This window comes from Mchenga conophoros, linkage group LG3, assembly GCF_057382185.1.
Source record: "Mchenga conophoros isolate Kocher_MC1m ecotype Shallow Benthic linkage group LG3, M_conophoros_male_GT1.1, whole genome shotgun sequence".
NCBI lineage: Eukaryota > Metazoa > Chordata > Actinopteri > Cichliformes > Cichlidae > Mchenga > Mchenga conophoros.
In genome coordinates, this window is record NC_140528.1 from 68,109,881 (window position 1) to 68,137,336 (window position 27,456).

General features: G+C 42.8%; 2 protein-coding genes across 4 annotated transcripts in view; one reads left to right on the top strand and one right to left on the bottom strand.

The window, feature by feature from the left end:
* The window catches only part of neurl4 (neuralized E3 ubiquitin protein ligase 4), an 18,428-nt gene extending 16,235 nt beyond the window's left edge, over nt 1–2,193 (top strand). For both annotated transcript variants that reach the window (XM_085266843.1, XM_085266844.1), the window contains exon 29: nt 35–2,193. In XM_085266843.1, the coding sequence (XP_085122969.1) occupies nt 35–239 (205 nt within the window). In that variant the 3' untranslated portion in view covers nt 240–2,193. The remainder of the gene's footprint in view (nt 1–34) is intronic.
* Nucleotides 2,011–25,885, bottom strand: hdlbpb (high density lipoprotein binding protein b). Of its 2 annotated transcripts, none has more exons than XM_085266848.1 (28): nt 25,772–25,885; nt 24,258–24,337; nt 22,412–22,513; nt 22,014–22,165; nt 21,614–21,829; nt 19,889–20,095; nt 19,441–19,656; nt 15,481–15,687; nt 14,639–14,746; nt 14,217–14,321; nt 13,908–13,986; nt 11,657–11,796; nt 11,463–11,567; nt 11,237–11,350; nt 11,078–11,164; nt 10,837–10,968; nt 9,863–10,081; nt 9,557–9,778; nt 9,246–9,464; nt 8,851–8,992; nt 8,222–8,349; nt 8,029–8,133; nt 7,798–7,932; nt 7,343–7,486; nt 7,079–7,258; nt 6,881–6,997; nt 5,983–6,141; nt 2,011–5,893 (listed from the first exon to the last, which is right to left on the bottom strand). In XM_085266848.1, exons 3-28 carry the CDS (start codon nt 22,485–22,487, stop codon nt 5,801–5,803), a joined length of 3,807 nt encoding a protein of 1,268 aa, XP_085122974.1. In that variant the 5' UTR covers nt 22,488–22,513; nt 24,258–24,337; nt 25,772–25,885; the 3' UTR covers nt 2,011–5,800. The 2 variants fall into 2 exon arrangements, with proteins under 2 accessions (XP_085122974.1, XP_085122975.1); XM_085266849.1 differs by lacking the exon at nt 25,772–25,885 and adding an exon at nt 25,386–25,653.
* Nucleotides 25,886–27,456: the final 1,571 nt, after the last annotated feature.

Consider the following 27,456-nt stretch of genomic DNA (forward strand, 5'->3'; position numbering starts at 1 on the left):
TTTTTGTACTAACAGCGCACTTCTACTCACGCAGATTTCGGGACCCCCGTTCTCACCGCTGCCACCAGGCTCAGGTGGGATTCCAGGTGTGCGTGCGCCCGGGCTCCTACAAGGTGGGACCCCCGACGCTCGGCCACAGCGAGCCCCTGGACCCTCGCTTCAGCAACTCCGAGATCGAGTGGATCACCAAGGAGCAGGGCGGCACGCTCCTCTACGGACTGCTCGTTCGGATCGAGTGAACGGAGCAATGAAGGAAGAATTTGGGTGGAGGCGGGGTAGCTCCACACGGCACTCCTAGTACTTTTCGAACAGAAGAAAAACTTGACAACCAAATCCAGCCCTGCCTTGAGCGAGAGACTCCTCTGGAATCCAGCTGTTCCTGCTGTGGAGTGTTGACACTTCAGCATCTTTGATTTAGTTTCGTTCCTTTCGCTCTCGGACTCTTTTAGCGGCGCCGCGGCGGTTTCAAAGGACAGACACTGCCTGCACTTTATGTTTCAGACACTCGTGGGCGATTTTTAAACTTCTCATCCACACAAAGCATTCGTTCATCCGCTGTAGGGGTTTTTTTTTTAATCATTTTTATTACACTTTTCTTTTTCTTCTTTCTTTCCCGGAGCCTCACAAACGGCTTCTCTTTTTGGCACTTACTTTTAACACTGTGCTGGTCAGTGTTTTACTTTGGGAGGAGCTGCACTCCTGCCAGTCTGCACGTTAACAAACTGTCACCTAAAAACACAAATGTGGGTAAAAAAGAAGAAAAACAAAACGAGGAGAGTGAGGATGTTTTCACACACAGACAAAAAAGAAGACACACTTGAATCTGGAGGGATTTTAAAACTGGAGTGGGTGGGTTGGGGGGGCTTGTTTACACATGTACCACTGTATGTTGCTGTCCTCTTCATGTCTCCACATTAGCAGTTTGGCTTTTTTGTTTGTTTTTAAATCAGCCCCGTTTGCAGTCTTGTCCAGCATCACTTCTTTATCGAATGGGAAAACAAGTTAGGACCTGGGACCTGCCCCCGCTGCACGTTTGGGATTGTCAAAGTGCAGGTGATGAATGATAACTAACGCTCCAGCCTTACAAGTTAAGGAGATATGAAATATTTTAAGATACTGTAGAATTAAACACAAGTTTATAGTACACTGTTTAATTTAAAGAAATTACAAGCTTATTAGCATCTTTTTTTTGCTTAGATTTTACCTTTCACACCTGTATAATGATTATGAAGCTACAGCGAGCCCCTTTTAAACCCCACATGGTTCCCTGTGATACCTCACCTCATTTTAAAGGTTTTCAGACAGTATTTTTTGAGTTTAAGGTTTACAAGAGAAAGGGATGAAAATGTGGATGAAGTCGTAGGTTTAACAGCACCCGTAGCACACAGATGCTCTCCAGGTTCCTCTGGAAATGCATCTCTCACTGTTGCTGTTGTTGTCAGCGATGGCCTGAGAGAAAACGGTAACTTCAGGATGCTTCCTCTAGAGAAGCATCCTGAATCAGTGCCACTGCTCTCTATTCTTTAATGCTTGTGCGGTTTAAACAGACCAGCGTGAGAGGACGTTAATTACCAAGCTTCAGAGGACGCGGTAGCTTTGGAGAGTCCTACAGGCTGACTGTATCTTCATGTGAAAACGCACATTTCCCCAGATGTTTAGCTTCTTCTTCTAAAGGTCAGCGAAATGGACTCACACCAAAAAAGGTGTGACCACCCTTTCATCCTTTCAGTTTACACTCGATCCACCCCCGGGAGCAGAGTCCGTGTCCCCGCGACCTACGTCCAGGTGTTTACACGTGAATGTTTCTTCATGATTTACACTCTGTGTCAAACGTTTATGCTCAACATCCACCTTGACTGCATGTCAGCTTCCCACTCTTCAGTTCAGTTTCCAACATTTCTTTCATTTAAAGAGCCAAACTCACTTCACGATCGAAGCTCGCTCACCTTCTATAAAAGCAGCTGTGACGGGGAATCTTAAGAGGAAAAGAAAAACACTTCCAATCAAAAATGTGAAAACAATAAAGTTATTAAGTGGGTTTATTTATGGCCCAGTGCTGCTTTGTACAATTTAATTTGTATTTTTTGGGGGGGTTATTTCTGTTTTCTGTATGTCGCGTTGTACAGGCTGTTACATAACAGATCATATCTTCCTGATTTATAAAAAATAAAACTGACAGACAGTATGCACACATGGATGGGTAAAGTCTGTTTTTTCCCCTTTGAGCTGAAAAACAAACAGATGCTGAAAAGAAAAGACCAAACCAGCTGGTGCTTTTTGCTTCCTTTTTTTTCACATTTTATTTCCAGTAGGAAAAAAGAAAAGTCTGGTCACTGACACGTTATTGCAGTGTTGCACACTTAATCACACCACCTCCAAAATCCTGGTGACTTGTAACTCTTTAAGGCCGATAGTGGGATTTTTCATAGCTTTTTTGTTTTCTGTACAGAAACAGCGGCTGCTTCGCGAGAAGCTCCATCCTGCTATTTAACAACAAGCACACACAATGTGATTAAAAATAAAAAATGCAGACCCAGCAAAGTGGCAGCTGAAAGTCAGAGTGAGGGAGTTTGCTGCTCCACGAACAAAAGATCTGACTGTAGTACTGACGGGGCCTGATCTACTCTGTGGTCCTGCTGGGTTGCATAGTCGGCGTCTTTTGCAAATCCATCCTCAGCGGTTAAGTTGTTTCTGCACCAGCTTCACTTTTAAGTTGGACCCTGAGATTTATTTATTTTTTATTCATTTATTAATTTTTTATCGTCTGCTAACAGAGCTGTTCACTCTGCCTCTTTAGCTTCATTTACAGGGAATAGTTGCATGAGAACATCTTTCCTTTGAGTGAATTAAAGTGACACAGGTGAGCTAATCTCTGAGGACACTGACAGAGAGCACATGGACGACCAGAGGGTCACTTTTCCAACCAGAGCCTGCAATATCCACCAGCAGCCGAACTTCAACGAGCGAGCGAGACTTAAAGTGGACTTTATTCAGCTCGTTTCCACCTGCATCATTTGTTTGCGCCACTTAGAAATAATCCTCATTTCTGGCATCCTGGACCCTGCTAGAGTCTTTCAGTTCATCCTTTCTCTGAAATCACAAAGTTTAAAAGATGGATGTAGCTCCTACAACTTCACCCACTCATTTCTGCTGCTGCCGTCCTTTTTCCCATGTGACGAGGAGGACGTCTGACTGAAACCACATGCTCACTGGCTAAAGTCGTTAGCTAATGAGTGTTTATGACAGGGACGCTACATGCATGCTTTATACTGGTCTAAACAAGCTTTTTTTTTCTCTTATTCTTCTTTTCTTCCTCTGATTGGTTGTCATAAGGAGCAAGTGGGTGGGGCTTTGCGCTCACTGACGTCCTACAGGTCCAATAATAGAAAAAAAAACACCGCTTAGAAGAGTGAAGTGTGAGCTTTTAGCTCATATGGATTATTTCTAGACTGTAATCTCATAACTTTAAATTAGGGCTGTCAATAGTAATGCAGAATTAATCTGTCGTCACGATTAACGCAATTAAAAATTTTAACCCATCTGGAATGGAGAATGACTCAAAATCCCGGAAATGTCTGTCAACGCATTTCAAAAGTTCTGCACTCCAAATGGGTTAAATATGTTACAATTTTTATTTTATTTTTTAAATTTGAATCATGATGACGTGTTAAGGCGTGAACCTTGACAGCCCTAATTTAAACTCTTGCCATATAAATACAATCATACGTCACTGTAACAGTCTACAGTGTGTAGCAAATTAGACCACTTGTCTTAAAAACTAGAAAACATGTTAGAAATCCATCATAAGCTCTTTAAAACTAAATATAATAACAACTGATATTATTTATTATGCAAATACAACAATAACACAATTTTGAGGGGTTACTCTCAACTTCTCTAAGAACTCAGGAAATAATCCACCACCCAAATAAATTTTCTGTTCAGGATTTCATGTAAATAACTGTAATTTAGCATGCCGACTTAAATAATAAGTCATAATTTAATGTTAATAAACATTAAAGTCAATGGATGAAACATGTTTTTAATTATAGAAACATAATTATTTTGGCATTTACCAACACTGATGATTTAGGTCAGCTGTAGTATAAACGTTACACTGCGTGGTGGTCTAATAAATGAGCACTGTATAAATGTATACGACAGAAAATAAGGCATAGGTCCACTTTAAGTCACTGATGCCGCGAAATGATGGCAGTGCCGCTCACGGCAGAGTCATCTTTAACTGAAGTTCAGCTGCAGTTCCTCCTGCTTTAATGGACAATCGCCTGCTCTGATTTTCTCAGCTAATTCTTAGCATATTTTCCAACATGATCAAGTATTCCTTTAAACCTCCAGGCACAAGCACGGTTTAGCTAAACTGCTTGAAGTCTGGGTCGGTTGTATAATTTAGCAACGAGCTCACATTTTAAGTCTCAGAACCAAAAAAAGGGCATCTTTTTTTTTTTGCTACGAAATATCCGTAAAATGAAGCACCTGAAGGAGAGGAAACCAAAGTGCGGCTGTTTATGGTTGAGTTTTTTCTTTTTTTATCCTGGAACAGAGATGTCACTTTAAGCAGCACGTCTGAATTAAAGATGAGTTCAGAAGGTAAATAAAAAAAAGCAAACAAACAAACAAACAAAAAGAAACAAGAAAAACTCTCCAGGATGAGCTCCGAGCAGACAAACGGACAAAGACCAAGTAAAAGTTTGGTTCAGCTTCTTTCAAATATACATCTTAACTTGCACGCGCGCACACGCATACAGAGTCTTTCAAATATACCAGAAACCAACAAGAAGGACAACGACAACAACAAAAAGAATAAGATTTAAAAAAATAGCGAAAAGTTCTTTGTACACTTCGAACAACTAGTAACATGTTCTCACCCCTGACGTACAGCATTCACTCCCAGACGCAAGGTTGCAAGCTACAGCGAGTGCTTTATAAAAACGCATGGTCACAGTAGTTCAAATGAAATGGCTCCTTTTGTTTTTTTCTGAATAAATAAAACAGTTGTGACAAAACAAAACAAAAAAAAACAACCTTCATTACAAAACAACCAGTGCAGGACTTCCACGTCTTCTGACTTATTATTTAAAAAGAACTACAGCAGCTGTTTGTTTTTTTGCTCCCAGTTTGGAAATAATTTTTTTTTTTTTTTAAAGAGACTCATGGGTGGAAAAACCTTTCCTGAGCCCATCAACGCACGGATACAGCCCACTGCACCACATTAGCGAACTGGAAATGAGAAAGCTCTTCGTAAAAACCAGAGGAAATCTTTAAAAGTCGTCGGTGCTTACAAACTCTTCTCGCTCTAAAAAACAAAACCACACTCTCCTCTCTTTAGGTTTGCGTCAGGTACGTGAGGATGCCTCCTCGCTGCCCTCTGACAAAGTCAAACTTCTCTTATGTACCGCGCTGACGTGATGTCGAGGGGTGGGGGCGGAGTCTGGAAGCAGGAGGAGTAAAAAACAAACAAACAAAAGTGGTTGAACCGAGAGGAAGAGCAGGACAGCAAAACTATGGACAAAGGACTCAATGTTTTTTTTCTCTCGGGGGAAGGAAGAGGAGGAGGAGGTACTCAGGGAGACAGGAGGAAGAAAGAAGGAATAGTTCTCCCAGAATTCATTGTGGCTGGTTGTTAGGAGAACAGTGAGGAGGGGTGGTTCAGAGAAAGAGAGACAAAAGGAAGGTCACTAAAGAGGAGGGGAAGGCGAGCAGCAATTAGATTTGAGATTTGTTCTGTCTCTCATCGTCTACTTTACAGAAGTTTTGTTGGTTTTTCTCCAGATGAACAGCTTCAGAACTTCTTGGGGCCCCAGGCCGATGCCTGCTTTGGGGCTACGCCTGTCCCGAACGTGGGGAAATCCTCGGCGCTGCTCATGTCGGGAGCCTGGAAGGAAAACACACGGTCTGATGGGCCCTTACTGCACAGACATCCCTCCAACAACAGGATCATGTCATTAAACTAAGACATCCCACCTTGTTCCCAGCCGCGTTCCAGGGAGCGTCCCGCACCACAAAGCCCTTAGCCGGACCCCCGCTGCTGTCGTCCCCTCCACCTGCTCCGCCTCCCCCTCCGTAGCGAGATGGAGGCTTCATGTAAGCTGCCAAAGTCTCTGTCTCCGTCACGCTGAGCAGCTGAGAGAGATGAACAGAAGGAAAACTGCTCCTGAAAACAGCCTTTGTTGATGAGTCAGAATGATTTTCATTTCCTGGCCGGGATCCTGTGGATCTACTTGTTACCCCGAAGGCATGTAAAGCAATATATTAAATTTAAAACATAGTTACAAAATAACAGAAACGTGATTGCAAATATACCACAAATCTCTTTATCTGGTACAATAACTCGCGAACCGCAACAGATAAAGTGTTTTTTGGGGGGATTTCTGTCACAATTTATTGGAAAAACACATTTTCATTGGTGGGTTTTAATTATGATTATTATACCTCAGAGTTCATTAATATCATGAATATTTCCTCAAATCCAACAAAAACAGATTTAAAAATACAGAAATGTAAAACAAGCAAAACAACCAGATTTAAATTTGGCTGATCTCCCCTTCAAAGTCGTCTCCTCTTGTACCTCTGTGCTGCTTTGAACCTTGCTGCTGTTCTTAGATCGCGTCCTGTTTCTGACTGCTAGCGCTTGACTGAGAAGCATGCTCGGTATGTTTAACCCTAGAACCGCCAAAGAGGTCATTTTGACCTCCTGTGATTTTAAAAATCATGCAACGCCGTTAAAGTAAAACCCAATCATCTCATATTTCATGACCTTTCCTAAAATGCGTTTGTTCATCACTGCTGAGGATGGAATTTTAGCCGCATGTGCAGGACGTGTGCTGTAACTGCATCTCTGTCTTATATTCAGTGAACTCACATATTCCTCCTCCAAGTTGAGCAGGTGATCGATGGCGTTATCAACCGTCTCAGGAAGGCCCGTCACCGTCACTTTGTCGGGCTCGTCCGACCCGGGCTGAGGGAACCGGATATCCACCTGAGAAACCAGAGGAGTGAAGATCAAACATTTCCTCGTTTAACTTCAAAACGAGCGATCTATGAATCGATCCAAACCAACCTTGAACTCCTCCATCAGCTTGCGGATGGCTTTGCCGCGGGCCCCGATAATGCGGGCGTGGGTCCTCGGGTCCAGGTGAACGTCTTGGCTCACCATCTCCTGCAGCTCAGCGACAAGCTGCTGGATGGCCTGGCGCGCCTCCTCCACGTTACGCTCGTACCCCGAGATTACGATCAGATCCTGGGAGGAAAAGGAAAGGATTTGAAGTGATCAATGGGAACGGTTCGGCACAGAGCCAGGAAAAGACAAAAAAGGGAAACGGACCTGCTGCTCGTCTCCTTTGTCGGGGAACTGGATGCTCACGTCGTGGTCTTTTCTGATCTGAGAGATGACGGCTCCTTTGCGGCCGATAATCTTGGGATGAAACTTTGGATCCACAGACATGGTGACCTTGAAACTACGCAGGGCCTGAGAGGAGACAGAGCCACTGTTTTCTTTCTTTTTTAAATACATGTTAAAGAATAAGAGATACTACACACGCTACACATTCACTGCTATCAGGAAATCATGACCCCTGTGGTAATCTCCTAACTTTAAGAATTAAACTTGTGCTTCCATTTTTTCCCCCTTTCAAAGTTTTTTAAAGAGGTTTGTCTAATCTGGATGGATGGCGTAATGATTGTGGATGATGAATAATCTGAAAATCTGTCGCTACGATCACGAGAAGCAAATGAAAAACTGAACTGTGATGATAAACATGACACAGTGTGTGCTTGTACCCTGTCCTCCTGCTCGGCCTGCAGTTCTTTCACCCTCTCCAGCAGCCCCTGTTTGGCTCGCTCCACGTTGGCTGCCAGGCCCGTCACCTTGATCACATCCAGCTGCTTCTCAGGCTGCGGCACCCAGATGTTCACCTACGTGCACAAAACCCCAAAGTTCACACGTTTGGAAAGCACGGGTATAGAAAGTCCCAGTAGATGGCACCAGAGAGCAGCAGCGTGTCGCCTTACCTCGTAGTCTTCCATCATCTTCCTGATTCCAATGCCCTTCTGGCCAATGATGTAGCGATGCAACTCATAAGACACCTCCACATCCTCTGTTATGGGCACCAACGCCTGAAGGAGGAGTCACAGAGCGTGTGCTCAGAGATATTAATGAACATTAAACAGCGTCACATCTCAGCTTAATGAAGATAGCGCCTACCAGCAGGGCTGCTTTAGCCAGCTCACATTTCTCTGCCCGCCCAGAGATTGTGATGATGTCACACTTGCGGGGCACAAACTCCGCCTCTGGACTGACCTCACCGTTCTCCTGTGGCGAAACCTCCTGAGCTGCAAGTTTACAATGAGAAAAACAGGGATTAAAAGTTTATATTTTGATATACAACTCTTAAACACTGATTTTTTTTTATACATGTAAAAGAATACGAAATACTACACATGCTACAGACTCACTGCCATCAATAGATTGTGATCTGGTGGAACTTGAAGGATTGAAGAATTACACTCTACCCGACTCTGCTAGGAACAGTTAATTTTGTTTGTGTTGCCATCAGGGAAAGTGCACAGTGCTGTGCGACTATGCAGCGTCAACAATCATAACACTGACTGACCGTTATTTCTCCCGTCTCTTCTTTGACATTTTAATTTCCCTTTATCAGCTGTTCTAAATGTTGATGCGGACAGATGAGCAGGTAGGGAGGAAACTTGAGAAAGGCCTGCTCATTTCTAACCTAGTGTGCTAAACTGCAACATAAACCCCTCTGCAGCGGCAACATCTTCACAGCAGCAGCAGGACGTAGCTGCGGGTGCACGTCGTGGGTCGTTTCTAACCTGCAGCGCTGTCGTCTCTCTCGGGGAACTTGATTTGCACCTCGTGCTCTCTGGTGATGTGCTGGATGCGGCAGCCTTTGGGGCCCATGACGGCGCGATGGTAGCGCTGAGGGATTGCCACCTCCACGGTCACCTGGGACTCCTGCTCGAGAGAGAGGAGGAGGAAAGAAGAAAACACAAAAGGTGAGCACACCGGGAGCAGGTTCGATTCCAATTATAAATAATGAGCTTATTGAAGCGTTCTTGAAATAACATCCATGTCTGTCCAAAGTAGAAAACTTGCAGCTACTTTTGACAGCATTTCTGTGACTTTCACACAGTCAGATTCTTATAAATCAGCTTTGACCTGAGTGCAGATAGCGGCCGTTTGTCTCTACGTGATTTCCGTCTCTCACCAGATCCTCGATGATCTCCTGGATGCGTTTCTTTGCGGCCTCCACGCAGTCCTTCGCTCCCTTCAGCGTGACCCGCTGGCTGTTCGCTCCAGTGCGAGGGAAGCTCACAGCCACGCCGCCGTACTCCTCAGCCAGCTCCCGCAGCACCTGTCCTCTCCGACACACGAAGTGGCGGTGATGGCGAACGTCCACCACCATCCTGTCCTCCACCACGTCGTCCTGCAAAGGGAGACGGCGAGATTGTTGATTTGAAAAATCAAGAATCAAGACATGAATTAAATGGTGATGTTTTGTAGGACAAAGGTCGTCACCAGATTTTTGACCAGACTTTCCAGCTCCTTCTGGGCCTGACGTACGGCTTCTTCTTTCCCTACGATGGTGATCAGTTCCTGCTCTGTGTCGTCAGGCGACGGGAAGATGATCCGGGCGCCCGTCCGGTCTCGGACGCGGCGAATATTGGCCCCGCCCCGTCCGATTAAGAACTTGTGGTACTCTGGTTTGGCCTGCAGCTCAGCGGTGAAGTTGTTTACTTGCTGCGAAAGGCAGAGGACGGGAGGAGGATGTAAGTATTTAAACTTTTAGTCACCTCTTCTATTTATTCGCTCTTTCCTGCTCACCTTCTCTTCCGCCAGCTGCAGCAGCTGCTTCTTGGCTTTCTCCACCTCACCGACGGGCCCTCTGATCGTGACCTTGTCGGAGCCGGAGCCCTCAGAGGGGAAGTGGATGTGGACGCCGCCGCAGTCTTCCATGATGGAGCGCACGAGGCAGCCCTTTGAGCCAATCAGAGAGTTGTGCAGCTTGGCTGGGATGGTGACCTCTGCCTCTTTAATGTTGGCCTGGAGGGACGGAGAGGGACAGGCTGAGATTTTCATGCAGTTTAAAAACTGACGACAAAGACGAACATTTTAGAAGACGTAATTAATTCCCAACAGAGGAAACCAATAAATATTCAGTCCATCCACCTTCTGCTGCTCATCCAGGCTGGGGTTGCAGAGGGCAGGTCTGAGCAGGGAACCTCAGCCACCTCCTACAGCTCATCTGGGGCGATACGGTGGTGTTCCCAGGCCAGCCAAGAGATATAATATCTCCAGCTTCTTTTAACAAAGAAATCTTAACCCACTGTCATTTTTTCCTCTTTTTAATATTACTTTGGAGAATTTTGTACCCTTCTGTGGGATTGGAGAGATGATAAAAAAAACAAGAGAAACCGGATTTTGGCTCAGAACCATATCTAATAGTTCATCTCTGCATATGTGGTTTCAAAAAGTCGAGCGGTGTAGGGAGAATTAAATTCTGCTTTTTAAGTCTAGAACTGCCATAATGGCAAAGATGCCGTTTATTTAAGAAGTTAAGTTTATATCGACTCTTTAAAATATAAAATAAGATTAAAGCCAGCAAGCAACCCGCTGATTTTCCTAATGCAAGTTAGGAGTGTTTTTTCAGGTTAACAACTCCACTGATCGTCTATGGATATGACTCTAATCGAAAGATTTAATAAATTATTCATCCAAGAAACAAAAAGAAAGTAGATTTTAAAAATCTATTTTCTTCAAAACTCTTCAAGCATCAACCAAAAGCAACCATGTCTCACCAGCTCTCTCTGGATGGCGAGGATTCGGTCTCTGGCCGCCTCGCAGTTGTTCTTCTTGCCCGTGATGACGATCATCTCGGAGTTACTGTTCTCCGTTGGCAGGTCGATCTTGGTGTTGGTCTCTTCGCGGATCTGGCAGTGCGAGCGTCTGCCGTTAGTTTTTGTCTTAAACGCTACATTCTGATCTAATAATTTTAGGAGTCAGATTTGGACAGAACCTGTAAAAAAAAAAAAATCTCACCTTCTTAATGTTGGCGCCCCCTTTGCCAATTATGTTCTTGTGAAACTGCTTGAAGATGGGAACGGAGAGCGAGAAGCTATTTTCAATCTGCGAGAGAAAGAAACCTGTGTAAGGGCTGAGGACAGGGAGAGGCAAGACGACAAAAACAGAGGGTCGTACCAGGTCAGCGATGATTTTCTGGAGAAACTTGGCGCATTTCTCCACCTCATTTTTTGGACCTCTCAGCTGGACGATGTCGCTCTTTTGCGACGGGTCGGGGAAATTGATAATGACCTAGAAGGCAGCGAGATGATAATCACCAAATTACATTACAGCTGAGTCAAAACAAATCATTGAACGGTGATGACAAGGCCAGACAAACTCTCGGGTCACAGAGGACGTTCACCTCGGGAAACTTATCTCGAACTTCTTTGATTTTTTCTCCTTTCTGTCCGATGATTGTCCGGTGAAACTTCTGCTCCACGATCAGATCTTTGGTGCGCTCGTTTTCCTTGAAATGACAAAAACGTAAGAAATAAAGCTCTTTATGTCATCTGGCTCTATCAAACCAATGAACCTATGCTTTGAGTCCATTCTCACCATCCTCTGAACCATCTCCATGAGCTCTCTGCGTGCCAGCTGTACTCCTTTAGGATCTCCCTCGATCCGCACCAGGCCACTTCGCTCAGAATCCTGCGCGATTCGAACCGACACCTTGTACTGCTCCTTGATACGATTTACTGTAGTGATACAGGGAAAACAGCGGAAATGAAATAAGAGTGAAAACCTGACATCACCCACTCTCACACCGGCACACTCACACTGAAACACAACCTGAAGAATGTCCTGCTTCACTGCCCCTAATACTCTAAAGGAGACCATGATTTAAAAAACAAACATCAGGACAAGTATCCATCGGAGTATGAATGTGTGTCAGTGTTAGCTGGTAACCACTTAAAGCAGAGAAGAAAGTGCTTGTGTGAATGGGTGAATGTGGCATGTTGCATAAAGCGCTTTGAAGGATCCGGGAGAGCAAAAAGCGCTAAATAAGAATCAGTCCATAGAGAACTATTTCTCTTAAAATGTTTAGAAGAAAACGTGTCCAAAAGGTTTTGAAAGTTGGTTCTTTTTATCTACATGCAGTGTTTTGAGAGGGAGAAATGTTTCGTCATTCATCCAAGCCTGAAGTAGTAGAATAAACATAAGTTCAAGCTCCATAGAATTGTACTAACTCTGTTTTGTCTTATATAGTACATGTTTGCACGTTTTAATAAAATGCTGCAACCATTTCCTATTTATCTAACAAGATATAAAGAAATGAAGGATGGAAAAGATTTCTGCAGGACACTTTAGAAGCTAAATCCATGTTTCATAGCGTCTATCCACCTTCAGACGTTTCCAGGTCCAAACTCAAAACAACACCGTGGCATCGCTGAGAGTTAAAAAGTGTCTAAAGTCTTTCATCTTTAATAAAATGATCAGTGTGGCTGCTCTACCAGGTGTAACAATTAAGTTTAACATCCACGAAAACAGGATTAATGAAGCTTAACAGAGTTAGAAGTTAGCAGGGAGTTAGCTCGCTAGCTTTCATATAAAGATGATATACCAGGTTCTGACTGAGGGATTTCTGTAAAACTAAAACGTACAGCTCTGCTATCACTTTGGACATAAATGAAGACAGAAAACTAAACAGCAGTGACTTTTGTGGGGTTACTGAAGTTGGGCTAGCTATAATGATGTGCTACGTGGTGGCTAGCTACACAGCTATGGTTAGGATAATATAAACACCTGAGCAAAGGGAAGTGGGAGGATGAACGCTAAATTTTTTTTCCTCTCAAAAAAATTAACATGAGGGTTCCTGATTGTTAGGGACAAATGCAAGGCAGGAAAAAGATGCTGAAAATTGACCAAACTTCAGAAAAACTGAGACGATCGATCATCAGCACGAGGTTGGTCATCAACATACTGCTGCGTGGTTTGGATTACTCGCTATGACAAAAATCCTGATCCTCAGCTTCATGTACTCATTCAAGTCTTCGTTAGCCTCAGAATGACTCTTTTCTGACCTGTTCAAACATCTGGTGGCAAACCATGGGCCGTAGTTACATCGCAAGGTTTTAAAAACTCAGCTTTTTCTGCTGCAGATGAATAGTGGTAATAAAAACTCAGAGAGGCCGACAGAGATCATTGACTATTTTTAGGGGCTTGTTCAGATTAAACAGAACAAGATACAAAGCATTAAAACATGTTAAAAACACAACAGCATTAATGGACGCAGTTTGGACCTGGAAGCAGGTCTCATACGTCATCACTTAACAGCCAGATAGGATTCATGCTCAAAGATGGAGCAGTTTTAAACCTGCTGGAGAACACTGATGTGCTGTAGGTAAGAGCCTGACATCTGTTATCAAAGACTAGCTCTCATGACGAAAATCAGGTCACTAACACCCGACTCATGACTCACAATCCAGTTCCCTGCTTTACAACACAAACACTGCAGGAAGTCTGAGATCAGCGACAGCCACATGACAACTTTTCAGTTTAAAAATCACTCAAAACCCTGAATTTGATGCTTTCCATTAAATATTCTACCCCAGGCAGCATTTGAATTATCTAAACTAAAAGCAACTAGAATGACTGACAGGAAAAATCTAAATACATCGATATGTGTGGATCAAATGATCTTTACCATTATATAAAACATGAAATAAAAGCACTTTTAAAAACATATTCTTTGTTAGTTTTGCAGGTAGGGAGACAAACTAATGAGGTGCAACAAGGGCTCCACCTGGGAGTATGACAGATTTGCTACAGTTTAGTTTTCAGGTCAGGGGTAAAGCGATCGACTCACTGTTGGCTCCGTTCTTTCCGATGAGGTGTCTGTGGAAACGCTGATCTATGTTGATTTCGGTGTAGTCCATCCTCACCAGCTGGACACCGGGTAAGAAAAAGGAGATTTGGATTTATAAATGTGAACCAACACTCAACCAATCAAACGTGATTCTCTCTTATCTCTCTTCGGGTCTACCGAACCATAAGTGTGTGCGGCTCTTCCAAAGCTTTGTCCAACACAGCAATATTTCTTTCAGTGACAGAAGACAATACACGTCATGTCTACCGTAGCTTTGTTGTGTTGGTGTACGTGTGTGTCTGCACTGACCAGGTCCTTGATGATCTCTTGTATCTGGGCCTGAGCCTGCTCCACCTCCTCCGTCGGCCCTTCAAGACTGATGCGCTCCTCGCCATCGGTAAACTCTATGTGAACCTACACACACAGACAGGAATAAAGGCAAGCCAGTTAGGACGTTTCCCCTTCTGTGTTGATTCTTCCATGCTGTAATTCATCTCAGCTGACGTCAAGTTTCTAAAATCAAGTGTCCTCCGCAGTCACTTTTCTCTGTCTGTGTTTTGTCCAGCATTTTTTGCTTTACTGGTCCCATTTTGCACAACAACTGCTGCCGTAACACAGCCTCCCCCCACAAAGCTTTCTGTCACGCTGCAGGAGCAGGATGTGAGACTTCTGTGTTATCTCTGGCTTTTACCTCAGATCACCCCACGCCTTCTTTGTTCTCCTTTCCTTACCCGTGGTAGCTGCTGTGTGATCCGCCCGATGTTCTGTCCTTTCTTGCCAATGATGAAGCGGTGCAGCCAGGCGGGGGCAGTCACCTCCACCACCATTACGCTCTTAGCCTGAACGGGTACAAAACATTAAAACCATGTTTGCACTGACAAATCACAGAAATAGTTTTTCTGCAATGGCTTAGTTGCAACTTAAAATAAAGGGGTTATATGGGGCTTTTCCTTCTTTCCATATCAAATATTTAAAATGAGATCAGTGTACATGCAAGTAATCCCTGTGAGCCAAAGCTCAGGCTTCAGACTACTCTACACGCTCAGTCTCCAATGCTTGTACCGAGCTGACTTCAGCTCACCACGGATTTCCTTTTATGGTCACGGAAGCTAAAGCAGCTTGTTTCAGACACAGGGTGAGGTGGAGTACGTATCCTGACCTGGTGGAGCCCAAAACCAAAGTTTAAAGGAAGACTTAAAACCAGATGTTGCTATATGACTTCTGGATTGGTCAACAAATCCATCATAAATGTTTGCCTCTAATATTGATAAACTACATATAGATTAATCATTGCCCAACTCTCCCAATTTCTTTCACTGTAAAGATGTGGATGTGATGTACTTGCTGAGGTTGCTAATCTTGCTGCTCTGAACTATTAAAAATAAATACATCTAAACATAAAGTCTCAAAAAAAAGGAAATCTAGGCCGTCTGAGTACCTCTTGGATGTACCCTGTAAAGGCAACTTCAGGGACTTTTATTCCCTACATTTCTGCCATAACAAAAGCTAATTACATTAAGCAAAATGCAATCCCCATCTCTGTCCTTTAATTACAGTTTTCTCGTGTTCTCACCTTGGCGTAGACCTGTGTGAGTGCTGGTCCCAGTTTGTCAGGCTCCCCTCTGAGGATGATGGTTTCTGAGCTGGAGTCCAGAGGAGGCATCTCCACCGACACCCCCGTGGCCTCCAGGATCTCCTGCAAGGTGTTGCCCTTCGGACCTATGATGTACTTATGCTGAGACTTCTTCACCTCCACAGAGATAGTCGTGGTCTTCCGCTTCTGCGAGGAGGACATGGACAAGTGATAAGACAATCGTGGCGAGAGGATGTGGGTAAATCGAGAAGCTCGTTGAGGGATGGATGGAAACATAAGAGGAGACAGAAAGAAGAAAGAAATCAGGGAAGCAGGAAGGAGATGGGAAAAGTCAAGTAACAGAAAGACCGGACATAACCCTGGGGAAGGAGAAGGGAACAGAAGGAGGGTGACTGACAGATGAAAGTGGGAAGGCAGCAGAGAAAGTACATTTGTTTTTGCTAATCATATATATGCACTAAATGACATTAGCATTCTCATCCTGTTGTTCTCTGGGGAAATCCAATTTTCTCCCGTTATTATCTCCGGCTTGCCTATCATCGGAGCTCATCTGCTACAAACACGCAGTTCCTCTGCTTCACCCATCCATCTCACAGAGCTTCTTTAAAGTTGAGATAATGCACAAACTCTAAATAACCTCCTTAAATACAGAAACACATTAAATCAAACACCTTTGGTACAGATTAGCTTTATGGTTCATGAGATGGAGCGAACAAGTAAAACAAGACTGGTGAAACAAAATAACCACACTGAGCTGCCTGCAGTCATGCGTGTCCTTCAGTAAAACCCTAAACTAAACCGCGCGCTGCTTTCCCACAGCGAGTCGTTCGGGGTAACAGAAACACCCGAGCGTCTAAAATGTCAATGCAAATTTAGCCCGGATGAAAAAACTGGCACAAACGACTGAAAAAAGCAAATAAAAATCATGCATGAAAATAACAAACACGAGACTCCCCTTTATTAAGTATGTGATCCTATTTTTATCATTTTCTTTGTTCTTTGTTTGGATTTCTGCAAAATCTTAAAGATTTGATTATATTCTGAGGACAAATGCAGCTGGAGTCGTTATTCCTGCTAAACTGCTTGCAAGTCCACTTGAAATCTAACGCACATGCATAGTTTGCATATTGTGATGTAAATTTTCTCTGGACAAGACACAAAGACGCACAGGACCAGTGTGATGACCGAACTTGCTTTACTCTGACCAAAAGGCCCCTGACATATACGGAAAGTCTTTATTTTATATTTTTGGCTTGATATTTTTGACTCTGTGTTTTTTTAAAAAACAACAACAACAACACGTCATCATGAGTACTGATGCAAATTAAGTATTTTAAGGTCAATGACACAAACAAGTGGACCACAAAAACAAAAAGAGGAAAAAGAAAGGCATTGATGGAGCAGACAGAATCGGATGATTTCCAATCAGCCACTCAGCTTCCCATATGTCCAATGAGCCAGTCATGAATTTGAAACACATGAACAGCAGCTCAGAGAAATAGTCACATGAACGCTCACAGCCACACGCTAGCATGCTGTCGGCATAGAAACGCTTCACTTTGAGCGCGTACACAAACAAAGGCATAACTGTGAAAACGTTTGTAACAGCACAACCAATGACACACTTAAACCCCCCCTCACCTAGGGCTGGGCCATATTATACCGTTCACGGTAATACCGGTATAACGTTATATCGCGATAGAATATGAGTAAAACGCGCATGCGCAGTGCCTTTGTTTTCATACGCACATGGCCGATTGTTGAGTGAAACAGATGAACCAGAATTGGTTTGTAAAAATGGTGCAACTTCAGTGATGTGGAACTGGTTTGGTGTTTATCCGTCAGATACACAACAAAGCACATTTTTTTGCAGAACATGCAAGCGGCCGTCGTTATTGTCGTATTTGTCGGACTAAGATGCTCTTAAATCTGGGAGTAATCTGGGTCCTAAACTCAGTACACTTCAGGTCAAACAAACACTGCAGCATCACTGAGAGTTAAAAACTGTCTAAATTCTTTCATCTTTAATAAAACGATCAGCATTGCTGCTTTACCAGGTGTAACTATGAAGTTTAACTTCCAGGCATCCATGAAAACAAAAGTTATTACATTTAACGGAGTTAGAAGTTAGCAGGAAGCTAGCGAAAGTTAGCTCGCTAGTTTCGCTAGTTACCTAAGCATGATATAGCATGTTCTGACTGAGAGATTTCTGAAAAAATTCAAACGTACAGCTCTGCTATCACTTCCAACATAAATGAAGGCAGGAAACTAAACAGCAGTGACGTTTGTAGGGTTACTGAAGTTGGGCTAGCTGGTATATAATGATGTGCTACGTGATCGCTAGCGACACAGCTATGTTAGCATAACATAAACAGTGAAGCTGGAGGATGAACACTAAGGTTCCTCATGGTTAGAGACAAATGCAATCGCATGGCAGGATGCTGTAAACGGACCAAACGTCAGTCAGGAGAACAACTGAGATAATCCATCCACAATACAAGGCTAGTCATTAATATACTGCAACAACATGGGAATAGAACAGCTGCCAGAGAATTCAACATCAATGAATCAATGGTACAGAAGTGGAGGAAGCAAGAAGAATGAGTTTAATAAAGTTTGATTTATCTAACTGCTTTGTTTAGCTCAATGTGCCTTATGGTCCGAAAAATGCGTACTGCACACTGCAGTTTAATGTTGCAAAGCACCTCTTTTTAACTTCAGTGGATATTATACATGGTTATGCTCAGGATATGTCAGCCCATTTCTATTGGAAATGCCTTTTGGTTAAACTTTCAGCAAGGAATTTGCATTTGCACTGTTACATTTTTATAAAGCTTTAATGTACATAAAAACCAGCTTCTTGTTTAAGTGAAAATTAATGGAAGGTTGTCTTTTTGCGCTAGTAATGTTGTGGAGTTGTATTTTGTCTCGCATCAATTATATCGTCAGTTATATCGTTATCGCAAATTTTCAAATGTATATCGTGATAAATATTTTTGGCCATATCGCCCTGCTCTACCCTCACCCCGCTTAACATGGATATTTTAAAGAAGCTGAATTTTTTATTTTAAAGAACCTGACATTTGTCCTTTTATATAAATCTGTTACACCTGCTTTTATTGGGTAAAGGTGGCTATACAGCAGCTCATTGCACATCTATAAAATACAGAAATAAAGAATAGATATATCAACTAATACAAACAATATTAAAAAAAGAAATGCTAAAAAGGCAGCATCATGGGTACAGAAAGGTCACAATTCTAGGGGGTACAATTTACAACCATACATGATCCCACCAAGCAGCAGACATCAGTGGAGGTCGTTTTCTGGCTCAATCGCTTCGGACAGTAATGGCCTTTAAGAAAATTTCCCTATCTCTCTAAATTTGGTTAAAAGCAATCAGTGAAAACTGTTCAGGCCATTACAAAGATTGACTTTAATCCATCTTCAACGCTGACTTCCTTTATTTTGAACAATTTTCTATGGATCTGAGGTTTAAAGTTTGTCTAGTCAACAAATAATGCTACAAAACCTTTAAATTAGGCTTAAATTCAGCACACCCAGAGCACCTAGCTGTTATCTTTAACTCAAACACGTGTCTCTGTTTCTTCGAGTACCACATTTGACTGATGCTTTGGTAGTCAAATGTGATCAGACAGCCGCTCCACAAACACAGACTAGTATTACCAAGAAATAATACAATTGAAAAATACGAATTTAAATATGAAAATGTGTCGAGCCAACAAAGGTCTGGGTTTCGATCTGCTGATCGTCTGGGCAGTTTGAAAGGAGGAAGAGATGACCTTTGACCTTTTAACTCAATGTAAACATAACAGGGCATTTGATTTTTGGGGGATTTTTGACCTAAGAGGACTTAAAGTCGCTCATGTCCCATGTCTGCAGGATGGGGCATGAATAATCTCTGGAAAACAGTCCCACCTTGTCTTCGTAGATGGCTCGGATGCGGCTGACAGCCAGCGCGACCGCCTCCTTCTCGCCGGTGATGACGATCTCGTCCTTAGGCAGGCTGGACGGTGGGATGCTGATGCGGGCCCCTGTCTCAAGGCTCAGCTCCTGCACCAGCCTGTTGTGGGCTCCGGCGATGAAGGGGTGGAAGGCTTTCTCCAGGGACAGACGCTCCACCGCGCGCTTGTCCTGGTGAGTGGGTGAGGAAGAGCAGGAGAACGACGGCAGACAGAAGAGTCGATCAAACGTGACGTCATGGTGATGGTTCAACACGATTCAATATTGAATAGTAAGAAACAATTTAGTTCCTAATGCTACTGTTTGTGCATCTTTTCACATTGCGAGACCAATTAGTTTCAGTTGAGCAGAAATTAGTTATTAAAACAACCCCCACCCCCCTATCCACCCACCCATGTCTGACCTGCTCAGCAGAGATCAGCAGGATCTCATGGCGAGCCTTCTCAATTCCCTCCTTGGTGCCGGTGATGCGAATGTTGGCGCTGGGGTCGTCCGGGCGTGGAATAGCAATCTTGGTGGCAGTCTTCAGCTCCAGCTCCTGCAGCTTCTCACCGTTCTTCCCAATGACAAATCGATGGTGCTCCTTGGGGATGGCGACCGTTGCCGACGCCTAGAGGAGCAGGAGAAAGTTTTCAGGAGCAAGTAAGTTAGATTTGTAGTGTTTCCCAATGGAAATAAGCCTTCTTATTTATCAGGGTACAGCAACAGCCACAGAAATCCCTTTTAATTCTAATGTTGGTGGAGCTTTGTGCACATGTACAGAAAATACCTTTTTTTAATAGTCATCATCTACCAGGGAAAGTAACAGGATGACATAAAATTCCTACTATCAAAGTTTTCTTTAAACTTGGTAAAAAGCATTCGACCTTGAAAAGAGAACAGAGAGCCTCTGCACTTTTTTCAACCAGTAACTGCAGCTCAGTGCACCAACTGAAGTGGAAATCAGCATGTTTGCTGCTGAGGCACAAAGGCCACCCCTGGGAGCTGATGGTCATTTTCCGGCTCAACTTTTTGTCCTAAACTGGCCTGATAGGATTATTCGAGCCGCAGCCGGTATTTGCCCTCCGTGTGTGTCTTTGGATCACGTTTCAACATTACGCAGAGCGAAACAAAAACATTTTTTAGCCACCGGTTACACTGTTCTGATGTTTCTGCTTCACAGTGATTTTTGTTCAAAGATAGATGGCTGCGTATTCAAATTCTTTGCTGCGGGTTTAAGTTTATCTGAGTTTCAGAGGTTTCACTGTTTTTGCAAGTCACACAAGAATGAATAACAAATGTAAAGCCTGCACTGCACAAATACTGACAACAGACTGTCTTCTGATTGGTTGCCCCTCACAAACAAGAGGTTCGAACAGCAGGCAGATGGAACTCCTGTGCTCGCGGCCAACGCTGTGTACCTGAGATGACCATATTAAGGATATCCTGTCTCTTTAACTTCGTACAGAGCTGGGGTATTAAACATAAGGCCTGAAGGCCAGAATCGGCCCAGCAAAGACTTCAATCCGGCCCACTGGAAGGCTTCAGATAACAGGAGTACATCGATTTTGAACAAATGAAAAAATTTTCCCTTGCGGTATCAATAAAGTATCAAACTATTGTCTTAAGATTTGCAGATTTTCCTCCTGATAAAGTTTCCACCTGCAGCGTCATTCATTCCACACCAAAGAGTTTGGTAATAGGTGAACAATTAAATGACTGAAAAGTTCCACTTTTTCCAGCATCTACTAGAACTTTTTGTTTTTCTTGTATGTGTTATAAATACAGCACACTCTGGGCAATGAGCTAACAGAGTTTTACACATTTACAACGAGGAGGACCTCACACGTACTATTGAAATTATTCTTTTGTCTTTTTTCTTTAAAAAAAAATTAAACGTAACCATCTCATATGTTGAGTTAAATCTCTTTATACTGACAGAAAGGGCAGTTACGCTGACCCACTATGTAAAATGACTTTAACATCCCTGTGTTAGAGCATTAATAACTTTTTGCTCACATTGATTACTTGTACACACTCTGACCAGCTTTTCAAACAGAAAGTAAAAAATTACATATATGTATATCCTCCCAATATTTTCCAAATCCAGATCACTTAATTATACTATGAGTAGTACGAGTGCATTTACCTGTGTCTGCAATCGAGCTACGATTTCTTTGCGAGCCTTCATCACGGAGTCCACTTTGCCAGTGACCATGATGGACAGGCCCTGGTCTTTGGCCAGAGACAGCTCGATGTGCGCTCCCGTTCGCTGCATGATGTCCAAGCACACTTTGGCCTCCTCGCCCTCCCCAAACTGGCTGTTGTCCTTGTAACGACGCTCCTCTAGGGGCACGTGGAACACCTGGGTACAGACGAGTTGAAAGTGTTTTTTTCTTGCTTGTTGTTCCCAGAACATGCATCTTTCATTAGACCAGCTCTACTGCAGCTAAAAGGCTTGAGGCTAAATTCAGTTACAGCCATCATCATTAAAAGAGCTGAGAAATGCATTCATTCACTTTTAACAGTCCCCACAGTGGGCTCCTCACCTGGGTGATGACAGAGGCTTTGATGGGTCTGATCTTGCTCCCCCATGCCGAAGGCGGCTCTCCAGCCTTCTCCCCTGGTGCTCCCTTCTCCGGCAGTGGAGGGAAGGCCTCCAGATAGGTAGGGATGTAGGCCTCATCCTCCGGGACGCAGCCTGGCCCGGAGAGATAAAGATAAAAATGGCAAGGAAGGAGTAAGAAAACAGTATGTGTAGGGAAGGATTGTTAACAACAAAGATACCAAACAACAATAAAAATAAGCCTGTGTCAAAAACACATAATGCACATATCAGAAAATCTAAACACATTAAACTTGGGCTAATAATTTGCTCACTAGTTTGGGCTCGTGAGGGGAAAACTCTAGCAAGAATAAAAATAAGTGGGAAGGTGCAGGTCGTTACCTGTGATCTCCTGGTCCTTGAGACCACTGCGATGCTCTGCAAAGCTTTCCGGGGTCAACACTGCCACTGAGCTCATGGTTCAAGACTTATTCCACTATTCCACTGAAACGGAAACATGGGAATATTGATTTTTTTTTTTTAAAGAAAAACAATAAATCAGAACCTTAGAGGAGGAAACGCACTGCTGTGTTTTCATGAAATCTCAGACTGATAAAGCACTAACTACGATCAAATTGCTTTCACATTGTTTCCCTCCCTGTGCTCTCTAGGACTGCTTAGAGAAGGCCCTGAAGAACCACACTCCCTCTGTGGCTCTGCCGCGTTGCACCGATGCTGCACGCTGCACCTGAGATGCTCCAATTAGCACTTAACAAGCGTCAGATAAACACACAGTGCTGCGAAGCCTCGGGGACGGGGTTATCACAGGTCAAACGCTCAGAGCTGTCCAAGACAACTGCTGCGGACATTCCTCGTGATGCACTATCACAGGTCAGATCTGCTCAGCTCGCATCACAACAGTGGGTCCCATAGGATTGTGAGTCCAAAACATAACCCACAGGACCTCCAAGATCTCTGCTAACTCAAGGTTCGAGGGGTTCATGCACAACTAGACTAAAAACATCTATTTATCTAGCAGCACATAAATAAAGACGCTGTTTTGGCGGGTCTTTAAAGTCGAGCTGCAGCCTGTCCTCTGCATTTAACACACACACAGTGGACAGCAAAGAGATGGCGATGAACTTAAGTGGCATAAAAAGAGCACTTCGTTCTTGCTACAAGTATTCTAAAATGTGTAATCAAAACCTTCAAAGAAGCTGTCAAATAATACTTATTTGGCCCTTGAGTTAATCCACTACATACAAGTCATTTTAAGTCATTTTAGCTCCTCTCACTTTGAGGCCATCCTCCATTTAAGCCACGTTTCTTCTGATTGGCTGCCCTTCATAAAAAGTTTTAAGCTTTCTGAAGACTCTCTGAGCTCACAGGGATTAGCTGCACATATGCTGCGACTTTGACCATGTTTAACATCAGCATCCTCTGCTGTCACAGTATATTTACACCCACAGCAGGCTAAAGCTACACCCCGACCACATGAGAAGGTGACAGCACCCCATTTCTGCTGCGATGTCCAGAAACTCAAGGACAAGCCTTCGAATGAGTTATAGAGATAGTCATACACTTTATGCAGTTTAAAGTATAAATATTAACATATTAAAGGAATGCAGTTTGAATTAGAAAGAATGTTAAAATGTAGTGTACTTCTATTGTAATCTGAGATAAAATGTTATTGAGGAGAAACATATCATTTCATTTATTTTCGCTGCAGCCATAAAGTTCTTTATGCGAGGGGGTGAGGACGTGGGGGTGAGGGGGTGGCAGGCACTGAACTCTGTAACTGTGCATTTTGGGAACACTGATACAGTCTTGTGATTAAGGGGAATTTTTATTTTATTTATGGCAACAGAGCAGTAAAATAAAAATCAGTGAATACTACAAGCACACATTTATGAGTCCAATTAGCAGCTGAGGAAGTTAATCTTACAACTTTTGTTGAGTTGTTTTAAGACAGTTTTTGTTTTGTTTTTTATCTTTCCGATAAAAATGTAAGTGATTGGGTTTTTTTTATTGTTTTATTATCTAACATCTATGAAGCTCTCCAGTCGAGCTTTCTCTCCTTAAACGTGACTGTGTGCTCTCAGGGATGCCATATGAACCAAGCTCTTCAAGTCCACCCGCATTGCAAATGATCCAGCAGTTGTACCCTCTAAAGACAAAGCTGTGGAGGACGTGATCATTCAGAAGTAGTATTGTCTGCCAGAACTGTAGAAAGAGAGCCCAGGCTTACCTGCAAAAGGTCAATTGCCAGAGAGTCCGTCCAGTTAGCGGCTACCGTAGGCGCTTCAGTGTGAGTGTGTGTTTCAGCTCCTGGATGCACAGGAAGGAAAATAAAAAGAAAGAATAAAAGTGAACAAAGGTAAATCAAACAGCTCTACAGCACGGAGGCTGGGTAAACACCCACACTGCACTGCACCTTATACCGTCTCGAGCTGATTCACTCTCCTCCTCAATTCCCTCCCTCTCCTCTGCTCTCTAACAATCCTCCCTCTGAGATTTCACAAATTCAACAGCTAAGGAAACCTGAGAGCAAACGCTTCCAAACACCACATGTGACAAAAAATAAATAAAAAAATAGATGTCCCACTACTTTTTTTTTTTGCCCTGTAAGCAAAGCTGCAGTGTCTCTTGAAAGTGTGTTTAATAGCTTTAGTCCAACAGCAACCAGCTGGTCAGATACAGGAGCAGTGCCATTTTAAATGTCATATTTCAGGATCATATTTGTGCGGGATGGAACAAGCTAAAAGAGCAATTACAGCATAATACCATTTTAACACTTAAGGGGAAATAAAAGGGATACTTAAGTGGCAGTGGGGTCTTAAGATACCCTCAGACTTTACACAGTGGGAGCAAACATAAAAACAATCTTTTGAAGAGCTTATAAATAATGGACGTGCAGCACTCTTACAGATAAAACTATCCGAGACACAGTAATGTAAGCAGCTGAAATTAGCTCCTCGCTAAATGCGTCTTTACACATTAATGAAGCAGCAATAATTAATGGAGTTACAATGTAATGTAACCGTCTAGGGTCATTTAACTTCAGGTACATTTTGGAGCTATTACACAAGTGGGTTTTTTTTACCACAGTGAACGTTTTAAAAGCGGGACTTTTGGCAGTAGATGCGCTTTCCGTTATGGTGGTGGCGGTGCTTCGCAGCACGCAGAGGGTTGTGGGGGTTAAACGGGCTCCCACTGTGGGTCACCACCTGCTTCCACGATGTTAGTTTGCTAACATTAGGCGAGAAAACTAGAAACAAACGGAGGAAATAGGAGCACCGTTATAACTATCAGTTGCAGCAGCTAAATAAAAAAGGCAGCCGTACACGGTGCTAGCTAACAGCTTCGCTAAACGCACCTTTCTCCAGCCGACTGATGTATTTCTTGCTAGCTTGAGGACGCACTGCACGGCTGGTCCTAACTAACTAACATCGGTTAAAAGCAAACTAAAGGTCTCAAAATATTAGTAAGCACTTTCGCTGAGCTAACACGCATCGCTTCGCGCCGACCTCAGCCAGACATGATTAGGCGCAAGGACTTTCTGATAATCGGCTAAAAAACAAGCCAGGCGGACGGATAACCAGCTCCAGCACGCTAGCTCTCGGGACGCTAAGCTTGCTATCCCCGGCTGCTTGTCGCTTGCAGGCGAACCGACTCTATCGCCACCGTAACTACACTTTAACTCCCCCAATGCATTCATATGTGCATTAAAAAGTAAAGATAAAATAAACCTAGAAATCCTACCTTTCAAAGAGAAAATCTACCAGAGGGTGTGTGTTTGACAGGTGATGGTGTAAACACAGATGTGATTGGTCTAGGAGCATTTCCTCTGCCGGCGGAGTGATACCAACCAAGCGCTGCGACTCAACGAGTATAAAGGAAATGCCGCAGTATCTTTGAGCGGCACGAGCATCCCAGTTAAATAGGTCCTCGTGAAATTAGACTCACTTAGCTCATTTGACTGTGAAATTTAACCGCATGATATTTGCATATAGTTTTCTGATTGGTTAAAAGTAATTTAAAAAAATGTTTGTATGTTATTAGCCATTGCAGCTTCTCACGTCCATCAAACTGACCGGCTCTACTTCTCATTCATAATGGCTAGCATGCTTATCAGGAGTCAGCGCATCATACTTTTCCTGAAGTCTACAAATGTCTGACCTGGAGTGCAAAAACGATCACGTACAACTAAATACTGCTGTTTTTTTTTTGTTTTTTTAATTTTCCAAATAAGATAAATGTCACTTTGTGTGTATGTAAATCGTGTTTAAAGGATATTAAGTTATTTGTTTGTAAGCTAACTTAACATTATGGATTTTCAATAGGTCAAACTTTAAACTAAAACAGGTTAGGTATAGTTGTGGTTGGAAATTTTCATCCATGAATGCCATGGTGATTTTTGGCTTTTTTCCAGGGTGGAACGATTGTACAGGATAAATCTTTATTGACTTTAAAAATCAAAAATTGGGTGCACAAGTTTGAATTTCTTTTAGATTTTCTCTCATCCACACAGAATCAAAACTATACATATGGGCTCAATATACATATGTCCCTACAAATATTTGGTTAAATGTCCCTTAGTAACTTGCACTTCAACAAGATGCTTTTGGTAGCCGTCAATAAGCTTCTAATATAATATAAATTAATATTTTTATTATTAATATTATCTTTTATGGTCAGGTTTTACGCATCTGTTGATTTGAGGTGAAGTAAAAAAAAAATTGGAGGTAGTCCTTCTTCAATATTCCAGCCACTTTATCCAATGTATCAGTAGCACTGGCAGCAAAACAGCTCCAGAGAACTATTTTATACGGTGGCCCCTAGAGACAAAGCACGTACAAACTCCAAAACACTTACAAAATCCAAAACACGTGCAAAATCCAAAACACATGCAAGCTCCAAAACACTTACAAAATAAAAAACACATGCAAAAGACAAAACACGTACAAAATACAAAAAACATGCAAAATCCAAAACACGTACAAAATACAAAACACGTGCAAACTCCAAAGCACTTACAAAATAAAAAAACACATGCAAAAGACAAAACACGTACAAAATACAAAACACGTGCAAACTCCAAAACACTTACAAAATACAAAACACATGCAAACTCCAAAACACTTACAAAATACAAAACACATGCAAACTCCAAAACACGTACAAAATACAAAACACATGCAAAATACAAAACACGTACAAAATACAAAACACGTACAATATACAAAACACGTGCAAAATACAAAACACGTGCAAAATACAAAACACTTACAAAATACAAAACACATGCAAAATACAAAACACGTACAAAATACAAAACACGTGCAAAATACAAAACGCGTGCAAAATACAAAACACGTGCAAAATACAAAACACGTGCAAACTCCAAAACACATGCAAAATACAAAACACGTGCAAAATACAAAACA

Excerpts from the sequence above, each read along its gene's own strand:
- hdlbpb (XM_085266848.1), bottom strand. The coding sequence starts at position 22,487 with ATGAGCTCAGTGGCAGTGTTGACCCCGGAAAGCTTTGCAGAGCATCGC. Across the intron at positions 11,568-11,656 it reads TGGAGATGGTTCAGAGGATG|GAAAACGAGCGCACCAAAGA; the intron begins GTGAGAATGGAC and ends TGTCATTTCAAG. Across the intron at positions 10,969-11,077 it reads GGGGCGCCAACATTAAGAAG|ATCCGCGAAGAGACCAACAC; the intron begins GTGAGATTTTTT and ends TCGCACTGCCAG.